General features: G+C 47.5%; 1 protein-coding gene across 6 annotated transcripts in view; it reads left to right on the plus strand.

Moving 5' to 3' along the window:
- The window catches only part of si:ch211-26b3.4 (connector enhancer of kinase suppressor of ras 2), an 824,630-nt gene that overhangs the window by 483,359 nt on the left and 322,986 nt on the right, over positions 1-18,285 (plus strand). For all 6 annotated transcript variants that reach the window (XR_005457712.1, XR_005457711.1, XM_038775303.1 and 3 more), the window contains 3 exons: positions 4,977-5,123; positions 11,391-11,524; positions 11,975-12,186. Coding sequence is in view for 4 of the 6 variants with exons in the window: in XM_038775303.1 (XP_038631231.1) it covers positions 4,977-5,123; positions 11,391-11,524; positions 11,975-12,186 (493 nt within the window). In the remaining 2 variants the exon portion in view is untranslated. The remainder of the gene's footprint in view (positions 1-4,976; positions 5,124-11,390; positions 11,525-11,974; positions 12,187-18,285) is intronic.

Genomic DNA, 18,285 nt, shown 5'->3' on the forward strand with positions numbered 1-18,285 from the left:
CCCTAGTAGCCCGGCGAAGGATCTTGCTACAATGGAAGGATGCGAGGCCCTCAAGCGTGGAGACCTGGATCAATGACATGGCGGGTTTCATTAAGCTAGAGAAGGTCAAATCCACCCTGAGAGGGTCGGTACAAGGGTTCTTTAGGCGGTGACAACCTTTCCTCGACTTTCTGGCTCAACGATAGGGTACGGGGACAGTAGCAGCAGCAACCCAGGGGGGAAGGGGGAGGGAAAAGGGGGGAAGGGGGAGGGAAAAGGGGGGAAGGGGGAGGGAAAAGGGGGGAAGGGGGAAGGAGGAGGGAAAAGGGGGGAAGGGGGAGGGAAAAGGGGGGAAGGGGAGGGAAAAGGGGGAAGGGGGAGGGAAAAGGGGGGGAGACGATGACTATGTTTGTTTATTTAATTTTAATTTATTTTTAAGTTCTTTTGTTGTTCATTGGGGTTGGGGGGGTGGGGGAATGTGATACATGCATTGATACGGTCTGGGGGGTGTTACAGTTATTATGGGTTATTTTGTTGCATTTCATTGTTTGTCATTATGTTTTATATTTTCTGTGAAAAATTCCAATAAAAATTATTTAAGAAAAAAATAAATCTCAGGAAACTGCACAAATTATTGGTTAATTCACTTATGTTGGGACTCCGGGCTCTTTGGGACTGGAATTGACCGTACTCTTGCCCAGGGTGCCGTAACACTATCAAACAGTTAAATGGGCAATACTGAATGACAATGAGATGTCGTTGAAGCTTATCAATTAAAGTTTAGGACCATAAAAAAGAGACCTAGTCAGATACTTGTAGAGTTTGCAAGAGAGAAAGGAACTCTATAGGATTGATAGCCTCGATCACTGAAATCAGAAAAGACATTTGAAAATGTACGGTGGAGATGGGGTCCTGGGAGATCGATGCAAGTCGCTGAGTCAAAGGTGGATGAGTCAAAGGTGGATGAGCAGGAAAGCAAGTCCAGACGACAGAACTTGCAAATTGTCTGTCTGCCAAAGGGAGTTTGTTTCGAGAATGCTATGGATAGGATGTATGGGAAGTTGAGGGGGATGGTACTGGAGTGGGTTGGGGATATGTTCTCGGAAGGATATTTCCTGGATTGAACGAGCGGAGATAGAGGTCTGAATTACCTAAAGTGAGTTTAGGTAGGTGCAAGAGTGGAACTTGGCGCGAAAGGAGTTCCCTATGTTCTGCTACTATCAGAGTACAAGTTATTAGAGCTGCCTGCTGATGACTTTAGGGAGGACAATATTAGGGACCTAATACGGGTGGTTGGGAGAGCAGAGCAAGGCACTGGTGATAAGGATAAAGCATAAGTGGAAGGAGGAGTTGGGGAGGGAAATAGGATGGGGACTCTGGTGCGAGATGATGCGACAATTAAACTCAACCTCCTCCTGTGTGAGGGTGAGCTTGATTCAGTTCAAAGTAGTGCACCGGATACACATGATTCGGGCTAGGATGAGTGGATTCTTCAAGCGAGTAACAGATGTGTGTGAGAAGTGTGGGTGGGGGCAGGTGAATCATGCTCACATGTTTTGGGTCTGCCAGAAGTTGAGGGGTTTTTCGGAGGAGGTGTTTGGGATATGATCCAGGATATGGGGGCTGAGATCAGGCTGGACCTTCGGTAGCAATCTTCAGGGTTTCGGAGGAGCTGGAACACTGCAGAGGAAAGGGGGAGGATGTCTTGGCCTTCGACTCTGATTGCCCAGTGAAGGATCCTTTTGAATTGGAGGTTGGGTATGCCACCGGAGATGGCGGCGTGGCTGGGTGATTTGTACGACTTTCTTCGGCTGGAGATGATTAAGTTTACTCCAAGGGGGGTCAGAAGACGTCTTACAAGTGCGGTGGAGGCTGTTAATGCCTTTATTTGAGGAACTGTTCATCACGGAGAGTGGTGGAGGGAGGGGAAACGGAGGGATTAAAAGAGGGAAAATTATACAAACCATTAACTATATTTTGTTGGACTATATATTTTGTTGATACTGTTTGCAATAAAATATCTTTTTTTTTAAAATTGTAATTCCAGACTTTAATTGAATTCAAATTCCATCATTTGCCCTGGTGGGATTCAAACCTTGGATCCCAGAGCAATACCCTGGATTGCCAGTCCAGTGGCAATGGGTGCAATCTAACGGGGGTGAAAAAAAACACAGCCCATTCTTTTCTGGCCTCAATGGGGAACACCCCGCTGGGGCCGAGGCCGCACTATGTCGCATTTCCTGCACTGAGAATCTCCGACGAGTGGAGCTTGTCAGTGTAGGGAGAGACCGGAAAAATGGCGCTCTGATCTCTCAACCCTCCGCTACGTCCCCGGAACCCCCAACACCCCAACTTGCTTGTTGGGGGGAGGGGGGGGGGGTCCTCGTGCCCCCTTCACCGCGGACTTCATACTGGCAAGCCATCCTCGGCCCACTCTTCGACATAGGCAAAATGCCACCTGGGCACCTGGAACTGCTAGCCTGGCACCCTGGAAGTGCCACCTGTGCACTCTAGACGTGTGAGACTGGCACCCAGGTGGTGCTGCCAGGGTGCCTGGGTGGCACTGCCAGGCTGGCAGTGCCAAGGTGCCCAGGTAACATCAGCAGTGTCAGAGCACCACCCTGCCCAGATACCAATCACCTGGAAGACCCTCCTAAGTGCCGTTCTGTCTAGTCCCCATCTGCTAAACAGCAGCCGGCTGGGGTCTCCTCGGCCAGGCTGGTAGATTTTCGCAGCCGTTTCGCTCTGACACGGCAGAGTTTAGTGAGATTTTAAACTCACTTAGTTTAGTGAGCTTTTAAACTCTCGCGAAATGTTGCGATCCTGTCCCAGCAATGAGCGAGATCCAGATCGCAATGTTTTGCGAGATCTCGTTAGATCTCACGAGGCGTAATGACTGTCGGGGGTCCTGGAAGAGGCCCCTCCCGGGATCTACAGGTCACGTCCTGTCTCAATTCTGGTGGGACGTGACTAGTAAATTGCGTTCAATACCACTACACCAGTACCCTAGGCTAACTCTTGTGGATTTTGATCTCTATGTTTGTGGTCTCTGTTGGAAGATCAGCTCACATAATTGGAATTGGACCCAAGATCTGGGTAGAGAAGCATACAATATTCTGGGTTGGAGGAATAGAATAGTGGTGGGCTCAGATGTGAGGAGTGGTGGTTTAGTGATTTAGGAAGGAGCCGGGAGCACTGATCCATACGGGTAGCAGTAGAGTTGTAGACACAAAGATGACTGTGAGAAGGGATGGGGTGTAGAATGATTGGAGGTTGCAGTGGAGCCTGGAGAAGGGTGGGGTCATAAACACAATCAGTTGGTCTGCTGCATCTGTATATTCATTCCTCACATCAGGCTAGAAGTCCAGGGTATGAAGCCTGTTTTTCTTTTGCTGCTGGGGTTGGTCAAGACTGTCGTTACGTGTTCAGGGGGAGTGCAAGGCATCGAGCAACTAAAATGTTCAATGAATATTTATGGGAAAGAATGCAGTTTTCTTTTTATAATGTGTATTAATTATTTGATGACGTTTTGGCAGATGTTCCAAGGTAGGTTTAGGACAATAGAACCTCTTGTTATGATGTGGAATCAGTCATTGGGACTGAAATAAAGTCTGGAACCAAATTGGTGGTATTGTCTCATAGATTCATCTGACTGGTTCTTCTGACTTTGAGTTGGTACTTGTTTCTTCGGTTGGATTGTTTGATTGGGCAGTTGCCATTAGGATTTCTTTTGGCTGAGGTTCTCGGATTTGAATGACCGAAGGAAAATATTCATTTTTTTTTCTGATCCGGTTTAAGGAGGGAAAGAAATCCTTTCCTGGTACATTCCTTCACAAAAGAGTTTGCATGATACAGACAATACAATAGAGTTTACCTCATGGATTTGCATAAAAGTCAAATCATATTTGATGACATGTATATGTGTCTATTTAGAAGTAATTAATAGTAATTAATCCAACAAGAATTTATTTTGAAAACACCACTCAGAATCATGGAATTTACAGTGCAGAAGGAGGCCATTTGGCCCATCGAGTCTGCACCGGCCCTTGGAACGAGCACCCCATTTAAGGCCACACTGCCAACTTATCCCCGTAACCCAGTAACCCCACCTAACCTGTTTGGACACTGAGAGCAATTTAGCATGGCAAATCCACCACACCTGTACATCTTTGGACTGTGGGAGGAAACTGGAGCACCCAGAGGAAATCCATGCAGACATGGAGAGAACTTTCAGACTCCACACAGACAGTGATCCAAGCCGGGAATGGAACCAGGGACCCTGGAGCTGTGAAGCAACAGTGCTAACCACTGTGCTACTGTGTTTCGACACATTTTTTTCCAAATCTTAAAAAGGTCATTAAAATTAAATGATTGGATGGAATTAGGGAAAACTGTAATTACAGCAAAACTCCCTGCTTCCTTTCCCTCTAAAATTTGTTTTGGCATTTGAAACACCGCCTTCCTTTCTCCTTTCGGAGTGTATACGTTTTACTTCACAACCCTCCCAGTCAGCTCCCCAAAGCACTTTCAGTGGTCCTTCACACCAGATATGAATGGACTTTCTCACACATGGATCATAAGTTTGATGTCGCTCTGTATGTTATACCTTTTATATTTCGGCTCCCCGTATATCATACGCTTTTTCTACCTCATTGAGCTACTTCAAATTGTCAATCTTTTCAAAGCTTTCTCTGCAATCTACCCAATAGTATTCAATGTGTGGGAGAGACATAGGATATGAGAAGCCCAACTCCCAGAATCATCTGAGGACCATGGGCCAAATGGCCTTCCGTCACTATAGTTATAATGTTTCACACAACTGGTGTTGTTTGGGGACTAACCCTTTACCCTCTTTGCATATTTACATTTACACCAGCGTAAAATACCTTTGCTTTAGTTATTTACATTTTTCTTTGATTCCCCTTCAGGTTTTGGTCTGTGCCTCAGACAATGACATATCTCTTTTTATCTTTCACTCTCTGGGTTCTTGATCCTAGGTGGGGTGGCAGCTGAAGAACCTCGTCAATGCGCTCAGAGAGGATCCAAATGGGGTCATATTGACTTTGAAAAAGCGGCCGCAGAACACGCTCACTTCGGCCCCTGCTCTGCTGAAGAATGTGCGATGGAAACCCTTAGCCCTCCAGGTAAATTGAGTCCTCATTAAGTCACAGTACAGTGCCCTCAGATTGAGGCGCTGTCAGCGTGACAAATGTGTCCGATAAAAATGCTGAAAACTTCAAACTTCAACGGATGGATAAATGACTTGCGCACCATGGCAACTAATTACAAAGCTTGCCTGCTTGAATTCTATTTTTAGACCAGATTTTCAGTTTCATTTAAAATGCAGATCAACGGTCATCATATTGACCCTTTCCATTCTAACTGAGCAACTGTACGGCAATAATTTTTGCACACTTTTAATGAATCATGCAATCGAGCCAATTTTATATTACTTTTTTATTAATGTTACTGAATGAGGTTTCAAATCCAGTCTTGGCTGTCTTGGCTACCTTCCTCTGCTGTACTAGAATCCCTTGCTTTTTATGGATTCCTCAAATTTCTTTGGACTAATGATCTTAATGAACGGAGTTAGGTACCATGTTGCTGCATATTCGAGTGACAGGATAGTAACTAAATCAATTTGATAGCTCATTTATTTCCCTCAGGAAGCAAGCATTTAAAGACTGTCATAATTGAAAAATACTTGCATGCGGATGCTGGAAATGTGAAATAAAAACAGAAAATCTCAGAAACACTCAGCAGGCTTGGCAGCAACCGTGGAGAGCGAAACAAAAGGTCGATATGTGACTCATCTTCAGGAAGGTAGCAATATGATGGGTTTCGAGCCGTTGACAGTGGGGAGGGATTGAAGAATAAAAGGGATGGTCGAGAATAAAGCAGAGGGTTGGAGAGATTAAATGACAAAGGTTTCATAGTGCAAAATGCAACAGCACTGTGGGCGTAGCTGCACCACATGGACTGCAGCAGTTCACAAAGGTTGCTCACCCCCCACCTTCTCAAGGGCAATTAGGTAGTTAGGTAATCCAGGGATGCAGTTTTAATGGTCGAACTCGGATTCTGAAATGAAATGAAAATGAAAATCGCTTATTGTCACAAATAGACTTCAAATGAAGTTACTGTGTAAAGCCCCTAGTCGCCACATTCCGGCGTCTGTTCGGGGAGATTCTCTCTCCACAGATGCTGCCAGACCTGCTGAGTATTTACAGCACTTTCTGTTTTTATGTGGGGATTTTTGTTTCACTTGAGTTCACCTAGCAAGAGATTGAGCTCACTGATGACCTCCTGTGCTTACCGCCCTGCATGGGATCCAAGTTAAGCAACAGCCTGATTTTACAAGCTTCATCCTTGTTTGCAAAACTCTTCATGGCCTCACCGTTCCTTATCGCTGTAATTTCCTCCAAGGTCTCTGCAATCCTAGAGTCCTTTTTATAATTTTTCCAATTTAGGGGCAATTTAGCACGGCCAATCCACCTACCCTGCACATCTTTTTGGGTTGTGGGGTGAGACCCATGGGGAGAATGTGCTAACTCCACATGAATAGTGACCCGGGGCCGGGATCGAACCTGGGTCCTCGGCGCTGTGAAGCAGCAATGCTAACCATTGCGCCACCCTGCCGCCCTAGGTCTCTGCTAACCTCTCCAAAATCTTAAGCTTCTTTGATTTCTAGCATTCCACCATTGGTGGTCAAGCCTCTGTGACATTATCATAAATGTGAAGAACTGTAAGGATTGATGTTAAGTGTGAATCAACCACTAGAGGGAGCTAGATGTGCAACTATATGAGGTATCGATGCCAAGCCTTGTGGGAGGAGAGGTTGAGGAGAAAGCTAGAGGACAGACTGAAGGAAACTTTTGTGAGAGCTACGAAGTATCCAGCATGGGTTTGTAGAGTCAAAAGAAGTAACTTCATTTGCAACTACATATATACAGCAGTAGTAGTACTTCACCACTGCTTCACTCCTCTAGCTGGTACCACACTGGCCAGTTCTATTTATGCAGGTAAAACTGCAAATGATTTCTCCTCCTCATTGGGAGAGCTCATTCTTGGGATACCCAATAGGCCCCAGCCAGTAGTATTCAGGCAGGTTATAACAGAAACATAGTGTGAGTGAGAGCAGATCATAGTTAATGTAATAATGTTGAGAAGGAAGGAAGGAAGTCCCACTTTGGAGAGCTGCCAACCAATGTGATTGGACATCCAGTCCATCCAAACAAAGCACTTCAGTGGCCGAAGGAGAGCCTGCAGCAACGTGCCTGGGATTAAGCGTCAGAACATGGTCAGGTAAGTGGTAGGGGTCCCAGGTACAATAGGGGACTCCTGTGGGAGAGTAGGGGTGGGGCATGTTGCAAGGGAAATGATTGGGTTATCAGGTGATAGGCCAGGTTGGGAGAGGAAGATTCAGATGTATCCGTTCCTTGAGTGAAGGAACCCCCTCCCCAGTCAGAAGGGAGTTGCTAATGGAGACAACCATGCCCACATTCCCAACCGATATCAGAGATGCTACATTTTTCTAGTTCCCGCTTTGAGTTGCCAGCCTGGGCAGGAAAATGTCCTTAAGTGGCCCCTTAAAATCGTTAATTGGGGAAAGGGCAGGCTTCCCGTCCAAGATCCTGCATGCATCCGTCACCATAAAATCGATCCAGATCGGTGTGGTCATGATTCCGTAGGGAATCCCATCCACGCTCCCACCCCATTCACCTCAAAACCTGCAGGTGTGGGAGGAAATCTTACTCTCCAGCATTCCTTGCAGTACTTTCCCAGGCCCCACAATGGTCAACAGGATAAACCGTTTTTTTCCCGCAAAATAAAACCCAGGTATTAATTAAACAGAAAAGGATGAACTGGTGAGTTGATGCAGCAATGTAAGATGCTCACTTAATCCCGATATTACTGGGGGCTGGTTTAGCTCAGTTGGCTGGGCAGCTGGTTCATGATGCAGAGTAAAGCCGACACCATGGGTTCAATGCCTGTACCATGAAGGTTATTCATGAAGGTCCTGTCTGCTCAACTTTGCCATTCGCTTGAGGTGTGGTGATCCTCAGGTTAAACCACCACCAGTCAGCTCTCCCCCTCAAAGGGGAAAGAAGCCTATGGTCATTTAGGACTTCTTGAAACAAATGTAATTTAGTAAACTGGCTATAAGCATCTTTGTATTTTTTAGCTAATGACTTAAATGGCTAATGACTCAAAAAAAACTTACTTGGTAAAACTTAGGGCAGCACGGTAGCATGGTGGTTAGCATAAATGCTTCACAGCTCCAGGGTCCCAGGTTCGATTCCCGGCTGGGTCACTGTCTGTGTGGAGTCTGCACGTCCTCCCCCTGTGTGCGTGGGTTTCCTCCGGGTGCTCCGGTTTCCTCCCACAGTCCAAAGATATGCGGGTTAGGTGGATTGGCCATGCTAAATTGCCCGTAGTGTCCTAATAAAAGTAAGGTTAAGGGGGGGTTGTTGGTTTACGGGTATAGGGTGGATACGTGGGTTTGAGTAGGGTGATCATGGCTCGGCACAACATTGAGGGCCGAAGGGCCTGTTCTGTGCTGTACTGTTCTATGTTAGGTACATTTTATTTTTATTGACCATCAGCATTACTATAGAGCTGAGTGAGGCACAGGCTTAAATCATCTGTATGTGGAAATGGCTATTGGAAACTGAGTAGTTGAACAGTTCCAACAAAGGTATTATACGTTGAAATCAATAGGGTAGTGCCTGTTTTACAATAATGGACAAAAGAATGCCACACCAACACTTAACACTAATCTGCTCCTATCACCCTAGTCATTTCTAGGCTTTGTTTTCCAAGAACAACTACAACTAATGGTGATCTCTAAATACCAACTGACAGACAAACAATTCGATATATTTTGCAATCTGCCTAATTACTATTCAATGAATTGTTCTGATTAAAACGTGAGCGTTTCCTATCCCGAATAATTGGGTTCAAGCATATGTTTTCCAATATGGGGGCAGCACGGCGACGCAGTGATTAGCACTGCTGCCTCACGGCACCGAGTTCCCAGGTTCGATCCCGGCTCTGGGTCGCTGTCCATGTGGAGTTCGCACATTCTCCCGTGTTTGCGTAGGTTTGTCCCCACAACCCAAAGATGTGCAGGGTAGGTCGATTGACCACGTTAAATCACCCCTTAATTGGAAAAAATACAAATGAAACCTCTAAATATAATCAATGTCCAATATTTGATGGAATTGAATGAATTACTTAGAGCACAATTCTACGGAGCATACTGCTAGTTGTGACGTTTATGGTTCTTCCCAGATTTGTTTGAACGGAATTTATCATCAGAGGTGTTGGTCAAGCATCTGTTGCCCAGGACAGTGGCTTTCAATCACGGGGAAGTGTCAAAATGACACCAAGCTGGCTGACATGTTCTAGCGCCAACCTCACTCAGTTGGTTACAGTCTTTGTCTCTGCATTTAAGATTGTGGGTTGCCCATTTCTTCTATTGCCATTTATTTATTTATCTTTTCAACCCCCCCTCCACACCCCCCCGATTGTTCCTGTTGTCATACGTCCTCTCATTTCTCTTCTCTCGGGTATTGTACTCTCTCAAATCTCTTTCCCAACTTCTTATTGCTTCACGATCTTCTAATCCTGCTGCCATCAGGCTTGCCTCTCAAACAGGTTCACAACTCCCCTCTGTTCCTCTAAAGGCAAGTTCCAAAAAGAGCCAACTGAGGCGCTCGTCGATGCCTGATCAGGAACTGCACCAATAACTGCTCGATCATACTTGGGACTTCCCCAAAGCCCCCTCCTGTACCTCATTTACATGCTGGTGGCACCCCCCCACCCCCTCCCACCCCTAATTCAGCTCAAAGGTATCAATTTTCACTCGCTCACTAATGATACCAGCTTCATTTCTCCAGCCTAAGTAAACTATTACGCATCCCTTCTCCTTTCCAAATGTCTGTGGCTAAACCAGACTATTGGCAACTTTGGTGTCACATTTGCCCCTGAGTTGTATCTCCAACCACATATCCACACCATCACCAGACCCCCTATCGCCACCTCTGTAATATTGCCCACCTATGCTCCTGCCTCAGCTCATCTCTTCTTAAAGTTCACAGCTATTCCATTGTTACTTCTAGAGCTAACTATTCCACTGCATTTCTGGCTGACAGGTCCTGTTTTTTTTTCCCCTTCTGTGAACTCGAGGTCATCCTCAACTCTGCTGCCTGTGTTCATTCCCCCATCTCTGTGATCAATGACCGTCATTCGATCCCAATCAAGCAATATTCCTAATTTTTTAATCCTTATTTTCAAATCCATAGATGACTGTACCCATCCCCGTCTTTGTAATTTCCTCCAGCCCTATGGCCCTCTAAGATAACTGCGCCCTTCTAATTCTAGATCTTGAGCATCCCTGATTTTAACTGCTTCACCATTGGTAGTACTTCTTTCAGCTGCTAAGGCCCTAAGTTCTGGAATTCTCTGCCCATAACCTTTCTGTTTCTCTTTTAGAACAATCTTTGAAATCTACCTCTCTGGCGAAGCTTTTGGTCATCTTACCTATTATTCTCTTACATGTTTCAGGGCCATTTTTTGTTTTGTAACATTCCTGTTATGTACCTTAGGACTTTTTGCTACCTTAGCAACAACAGCAAGTTGTTGTTCATGTTCAAACCCCATCCCAGGGTTTGAGAACATATTATGAGCTGGTACTTAAGGACTGAAGAAATAGCAACTTTCATGGTGGAAGTCTTGTTTGTTTCATAGAATCAGCAAATCCCTACAGTGCAGGAGGCGATTCGGCCCATCGGGTCTGCACCGATCCTCTGAAAGAGACACTAACCAAGACCCACTCCCCTGCCCTATCGCCGTAATTCTGTAACCTCACTTAACCTTTGGACAAAGGGCAATTTAGCATGACCAATCCACCTGACCTGCACATCTTGGGAGGAAACCGGAGCACCCAGAGGAAACCCCCAAAAGACATGGGGAGAACATGCAAACACCACACAGTCACACCAGGTCGGAATCGAACCCGGGTCCCTGGCACTGTGAGGCAGCAGTGTGCCACCGTGTTTCGCACATCTTCCCACACATTTGTCCTCTTGTCGAATCGTGGGTTGGAAGTATTTGCAGTCTCAATGACAATCTGTTCAGTTGCTTTGTGAACTCCTTTTCTGTGACCGTCAAGTCCTGAGTGGGTCGTGAACCCGGGATAATCTGACTCCAGGACCATCCTGTGGTGCTATTCAAAGAAGAAAAATGGAATCTTAATCATTTTCTGCTCAACATTCCTCAACACCACCAACGATTGACTGATGGGTCTGACTTTTTCTCAACACATGGCAGTGACAGATACTCATTGCCAATGTAGAAGACTGACTAATTTGTCTCTGGCACTAATCCTTTCTCATTTTCATCTTCTCCAGCCAGTTATTCCTACAAGTCCGACAAGCAGCTCCACAACACCAACCAGCACCATTGGTATATCCTCAAAGTATGACAGTTCCACACTTCATGACGTCTTTATTCTATCTCCCCTTTCTGGAATCTACGGTCCCAGGTAAGCCTTTAAATGGAGAATTCCTGCTCCATCTTAAACACAATCATCATCACCATTAGGATCAGCTGAAAATGCCAATTTATAGTCCTTTCAACTTACTGTTGCTGATATATGTACCATTCATGTTTCACTGAAGTTAAAATGCTGGCTTATTGTTGTGGTGTTTCTGGCTTCTGTATACTTAGATTGATTATTGAACATGTACCTGTGTTCATTTTGCCTTGAGAATCTAGACTTCACAATGCACAAAGAACATTAATATTTTTTTAAGGAGCTTCAAGCAAAACTTCCTTGCATTCTGCAAGTTTGACTTTCCAAACAAGCTTTCATTTGAGAGCTGTCAAATTTGCCTTCAAAGGATTGGCAATGAAACATTTTGCAGAAAGTCAACATGTTTTGAAGCCTTGGAACTAATGGTTGTTTTTCGACCTCTTTATTTTCTGGCTCTAGGGATGAATTGGGGATAATGCCTTGTGACGACATTGGCAAGTATGGGATGGCAAAATCTGGGATGAAAGGTCCTGAATCTTCCAGCTACTTTCTGGATCACGAAAGTGGGAAATATTACACATTAATGGAAGGAGAAGGCCTACCCATGAGTTCTGAATACGAGAGAGGGAGAGCAACTGGTATCCGGAGAAGAGAGAAAACACCAACTCATGGTTGGTATCTGTATTGTGTTTTAGAATATTTCACTTTTGCTTTAAATCGCTCTGTTTTTTCTGGTTGAATGTAACTTGGCATCTGCTCTGGAGGTGGCACAGAATGGTGAAGTGGATAGTTTAAAAAAAAATCTTCAAAAAATTGTAACTGTTACCGTCCTCATAACTTATTAGTACTCAGTTCAACCTGTGACTACGGACTTTTTGGCAATGTAAATGTTTGCCCTAAATTCCTGTGTAGAAAAATATAGGGCGCGATTCACCGCTGCCCACGATGGGCCGGAGAATAGCGGGAGGGCATCCCCGACATTTTTCCCGCCCTCCCGCTATTCCTCCCCCTCCCCCCCACGGCCACCCCACGACACGAATCGCTGCTCGCCGTTTTTTACAGCGAACAGCGATTCTCCCCAAGCCGATGGGTCGAGTTCTCAGGCCTTTACGGCAGCAAACACACCTGCTTGCTGCCGTCGTAAAAACGGCCGCAACATGCCCGTTCTGGGCATCCAGGGCCTCGATTGGCACGGCAGTACCAAATTGTCGTAATGAAGGAAACAAGGCAGCCAATTTGTACACAACGAACAGCTGTGTGATAATGACCAGTTAATCTGTTTTAAATGATGTAGAGTAAATGATAGGTACTTGCCAAGACATTGGGGATAATTCCCCTTCGAATTTTTGAAATTGTGCCAAGGGATTTTAAAATCCCTTTTGGAGAGCTTGAGAGGCCTCGCTTTCACACCCCAGCTGAAAGGTGGCATCATCGAAAGGGCTACACTCACTTATCGCTACGATGGAGCGTCAGCCTGGGATTTTTTTGCTGAAGTCTCCAGAGTAGGACTTGAACCTCTAATCTCATAACTCAGTGACGAGTGTGCTACCAACCCGTTTTTCATTTATTCAGTCATGGGATGTGAGCAACATTGGCAAAGCAGAGCATTTATTGCCCATCCCTAAGTGCCCTTGAGAAGGTAGGGGCTAGATGCTTTGGTGGCTTGCTAGGTTATTTTGCAGGGCTGTTGAGAGTCAACAACATTGATGTGCATCTGGTGCCACACAGGGCTGGATACTGTGGTCCCCTGCTCCAGTGAGTTTGGGCAGCACGGTAGCATGGTGGTTAGCATAAATGCTTCACAGCTCCAGGTTCCCAGGTTCGATTCCCGGCTGGGTCACTGTCTGTGCGGAGTCTGCACGTCCTCCCCGTGTGTGCGTGGGTTTCCTCCGGGTGCTCCGGTTTCCTCCCACAATCCAAAGATGTGCGGGTTAGGTGGATTGGCCATGCTAAATTGCCCGTAGTGTCCTAAAATGTAAGGTTAAGGGGGGGTTGTTGGGTTACGGGTATAGGGTGGATACGTAGGTTTGAGTAGGGTGATCATTGCTCGGCACAACATCGAGGGCCGAAGGGCCTGTTCTGTGCTGTACTGTTCTATGTTCTATGAGTGTTGGGAGGAGGGAGAGATTTGGTCTCGTAAAAGCCAGCGGATGGCCTTCCCGCCACGCACCTGCCCACCCACAACCTGTCGGAAATTTTAAGGCAAGGTGGCAGGGTAGGCGTCAAGTGGCCAGCCCGTAGTTTGGCCTAGTGAGGTCTTATATGGTCACCCAGCCATAGTCATGATTTTACCCATGGCTGGGGGAGGCCTACCCCAGTTTTAGTTGTGTGGGCTGGTGTTGGGCAAATAGGATAGAACCTCCTTTGTGGGCACTGTCCAACGTAGTGGCATCTAAACAGCCAAAATGCACAGGCTACATGTCAATATTTGGACTGCACGGAACTAAACTTAACTTCTCCAACAGTGTTGGTTTGGAACTCTATGCAGCTCCAGGCATAGTTCCAGAGATTAAAGATTGAATTTTCCTGTCTCAAGTTGGGACAAATGAAAACAGGGCAGAAGGTTGGCAGAGCTGAAACGGTTTTATGTGATGCAAAATTGGTGAGTGTTTGGACATATAAGCTACTGAGCAACAATACAATTTTAATAACCCAACATTTCCCTATCCTATCCCGGATCCCAGCTCTGCCCTGACCACCTCGAAGATGAAGACCTTCTCGATTTTCCAAGACCGCCTACAGATGGCAGCCACAGCGGTGGATGCTGATTTGGCCCAGAACATGGTGTCCTGCCTCTATTCCCGCCCGGGCAGCACGGTTGCATAGTGGTTAGCACAGTTGCTTCACAGCTCCAGGGTCCCAGGTTCGATTCCCGGCTTGGGTCACTGTCTGTGCGGAGTCTGCACGTTCTCCCCGTGTGTGCGTGGGTTTCCTCCGGGTGCTCCGGTTTCCTCCCACAGTCCAAAGATGTGCAGGTTAGGTGGATTGGCCATGATAAATTGCCCTTAGTGTCCAAAATTGCCCTTAGTGTTGGGTGAGGTTACTGGGTTATGGGGATAGGGTAGGGGTGTGGGCTTGGGTCGGGTGCTCTTTCCAAGAGCCGGTGCAGACTCGATGGGCCGAATGGCCTCCTTCTGCACTGTAAATTCTATGATCTATGATCTCTCGGCCAATGATCATGACAGACTGGTCTCGAAGGCCATTAAGTCCCCTACTCCATGCAAGTCAGGGTTCACAGCAGACTGAAGATGAAGGCAGCAACACAGTGTGGATATGGTCCCGTTTGGGACTTGGACTCAAAATGTTAACTCTGGGAGGAATAATATGGTCACATGCCGTTTGCTGGCGGAGTGATTCTATCTTCCTGCCGATTGTCAATGGGATTTCTCATTGTAACCACCCAATAACGTTCCAAAACCCGTTTGGGTGGGGGGCACTGCCGGTGGGAAAATTGAATGGCATTGACCGGAGAATCCCGGCCTCTGTTTCTCATTTACAGATGTTGCCAGACCTGCTGAGGTTTTCCAGCATTTCCACTTTTCAATTCAAATTTCCAACATCTGTAGGATTCTGCTTTTATAAACATTAATTGAAATATGATACGTCAAATTGTGTTTTCATCCCATGATGCTTTCCTATTGTCACATTGTTCGAATGTCATAATCCTGAAAAGCTGCCAGTAGTTTTAGATCACAACCTCCTTCCAATCATTACCCCTTTCTTTTTATTTCCTCTCAGAGTTGCCGTAGCTTTTATCGTTATTTAAAAAGAAGCTTTCTGTTCCCCGGTTGAAGTGTCGTCTTTCAGATAAGACAATAAACTGCGGCCCCTTCTGCCTTCGTGGATGAATAGAAACACTTCGGTGGCACAATTTTGAAGATTGGAATTGCTGAAGCAGATTTTCTGGTCATTATCTCTTTTGTTGTTCACCACTTTTCTGATATTACAACAGTCGCTACACATAAAAGATACATAAAGTATCCACTGCAAGATCCCCTCCCGCCATAGTTCCCTTGAATCATCCATCTCATATTTGACCCCATGGTGAGTTTCTGATTATCCACAACACCACTAAAACCTGGCTATATCCACCTGTGTAACATTGCCCAAATCCATCCCTGCCTTAGCTTATCTGCTGCTGAAATTTTAATTCATGCCACAAAGATTATTCTCATGCACAGGCACATTCTGCGCTTCGTAACCTTGAGGTAATCCGAAACACTTGTGTTTGCTGACCTACATCGGCTTTTGATTAGGCCAAGGCTCGATATTAACATTGTTATCTATCTTTTCAAATCTCGTCGTGGCCTCACCCTCCCTATCTCCATAACCTCCTCCAACCCCTTATGCGAGACCTGCATTCCTCTAATTTCAGCCTCTTGAAAGTCCTCAATTTTAAATACCGCACTATTGGTGGCCATGCCTTCAGCTGCCTCGGGCCTAAGCTCTGCAATACTCTCCATACTACTCTCTACCTATCTTCCTTCCCTTAAGATTTTAAGATGCTCTTTTGCCCAGCTTTTGGCTATCTGCCCTGATACCTCCTTATGTGGTGCAGTGCCAATTTTTTCTTTATAATTTGCCTTTTTTGTTACATTAAACGTGCAATATAAATGCAAGTTGTTGTAGCGTTCAGTTGCTCTGCTGTTTGTCCTCTCCCCAACACAACCTTTTGAATCCACTTTTTGTTTAATTTGAAATATTTGTCCATCGTACTTCAAATTAAAAACAAACATACGGATAGTCACAGGCATTAACCTGGTATATTTCCCTCATGACTGAGATGTTTTGTTTGCAATCTATTACACTCTGCCTTTGTAGTACTCCATTTCTGTGTAAGTGCTGAATCGCAAGTTGTTCCATTTTTAATTGAAAGAAATAACATAATTTTAAACCATTTTTGAAAGAACAAATAAGCCAATTTTGGGAACTGAAGCTCACTCTGCTTGTTCTACTGGTGATGTTTGCTGCTTCGCAATCATTGCATTGTATTGTGAACCTCTGTTCTGGGGCAGGATTCTCCCCTACCCGGCGGGGCGGGGTGTCCCGGCGTAGCAGAGTGGCGCCAACCACTCCGGCGACGGGCCTCCCCAAAGGTGCGGAATTCTCCGCACCTTTAGGGACCAAGCCCTCACATTGAGGGGCTAGGCCTGCGCCGGAGCGGTTGGCACCACGCTGACTGTCGCCAAAACCGGCAACAACAGCCTTTGACGCCCGGCGCCGGGGCTGGTCGAAAGGCCTTCGCCAGTTCGCGCATGCGCCGGTGCGTCAGCTGCCGCTGACGTCACCACCGGCGCATGCGCGCTGGGGGATTCACTTCTGCCTCCGCCATGGTGGAGGCCGTGGCGGCGGCGGAAGAAAAAGAGTGCCCCCACAGCACTGGCCCGCCGGCCGATCGGTGGGCTCCGATCGCGGGCCTGGCCACCGTGGGGGCACCCCCCGGGGTCCGATTGCCCCGCGCCCCCCCAGGACCCCGGGGGCCCGCTCACGGCACTGATCCTGCCGCCACCAGAGGTGGTTCAAACCACGGTGGCGGGAGAGGCCTCTCAGCGGCGGGACTTTGGCTCATCGCGGGCCAGAGAATCGCCGCAGGGGCCTCGTCGATCGGCGGGGCGTGGTTCCGGCCCCCGCCAATTCCCGGGTGGCGGAGAATTCCGGCCACGGCAGGGGCGGGATTTACTCCGGCCCCGGGCAATTCTCCGACCTGGCGGGGAGTTGGAGAATTTCGCCCCAGATGTTAGCTCATTGAGAAATGCTTTATCCGTGCATATGTACAAACCCGTGACTTCCTGAGTCTTCTGAACAGGGGACTTCCTTGTGGTCTCAAGGAGCTATATAAAATGTGAAAGAACGAGTTCAGCAGTATAACAGGAATTTTTAAAGTTGGGGATTCCTATGACATGTAACGTGCCTTTGAAATTTGAAAAGACAGCTGGCACAAGCACAGTGGAGCGAATATGGGGCGAGATTCTCCGGACTCACGACGGGTCGGAGAATAGCGGGCGTCGGAAATTTTTACGGCGACGCTGTTCCGACGCCCTCCCGCTATTCTCCGAACCCCGCAAATTGTCGGAGTCGCGTTTCCCGACAAACGCCTCCTTCCCGCCCCTGACACGACCAGAATCGCCACTGTGAGCCCCCCCGCTATTCACCGGCCCGGATGGGCCGAAGTCCCGACGTCATGGCGCCCTGTTTGGACGTCGTGAAACACACCTGCTTTTTAAATTCGTCAACCAGTCGGCCTGGCTGACGACTGCTTGGAGGAGGTCAGGGCACCACTCTGCGCACCGCTCAGCGCACCGCTCAGCGCACCGCTCGAGTCTGGCCACAACGGGGAAGGCATCCCTGAGAACGGGAGGGGGTCCAGAACGGGGGCGGTGGGGGGGACGGAGGGGGCAGTGGGGGAGACGGAGGGGGCAGTGGGGGAGACGGAGGGGGCAGTGGGGGAGACGGAAGGGGCAGTGGGGGAGACGGAGGGGGCAGTGGGGGAGACGGAGGGGGCAGTGGGGGAGACGGAGGGGGCAGTGGGGGAGACGGAGGGGGCAGTGGGGGAGACGGAGGGGGCAGTGGGGGAGACGGAGGGGGCAGTGGGGGAGATGGAGGGGGCAGTGGGGGAGACGGAGGAGGCAGTGGGGGAGACGGAGGGGGCAGTGGGGGAGACGGGGGAGGCAGTGGGGGGCGACGGAGGGGGGGGGGTTTAGGTAGAGAGTGAGCCGTCCAACCCCGTAACAAAATGTCTGCCACCATGCCATGGTGTGCAGGTGACGAGG

This window comes from Scyliorhinus canicula, chromosome 17, assembly GCF_902713615.1.
Source record: "Scyliorhinus canicula chromosome 17, sScyCan1.1, whole genome shotgun sequence".
Lineage (NCBI taxonomy): Eukaryota > Metazoa > Chordata > Chondrichthyes > Carcharhiniformes > Scyliorhinidae > Scyliorhinus > Scyliorhinus canicula.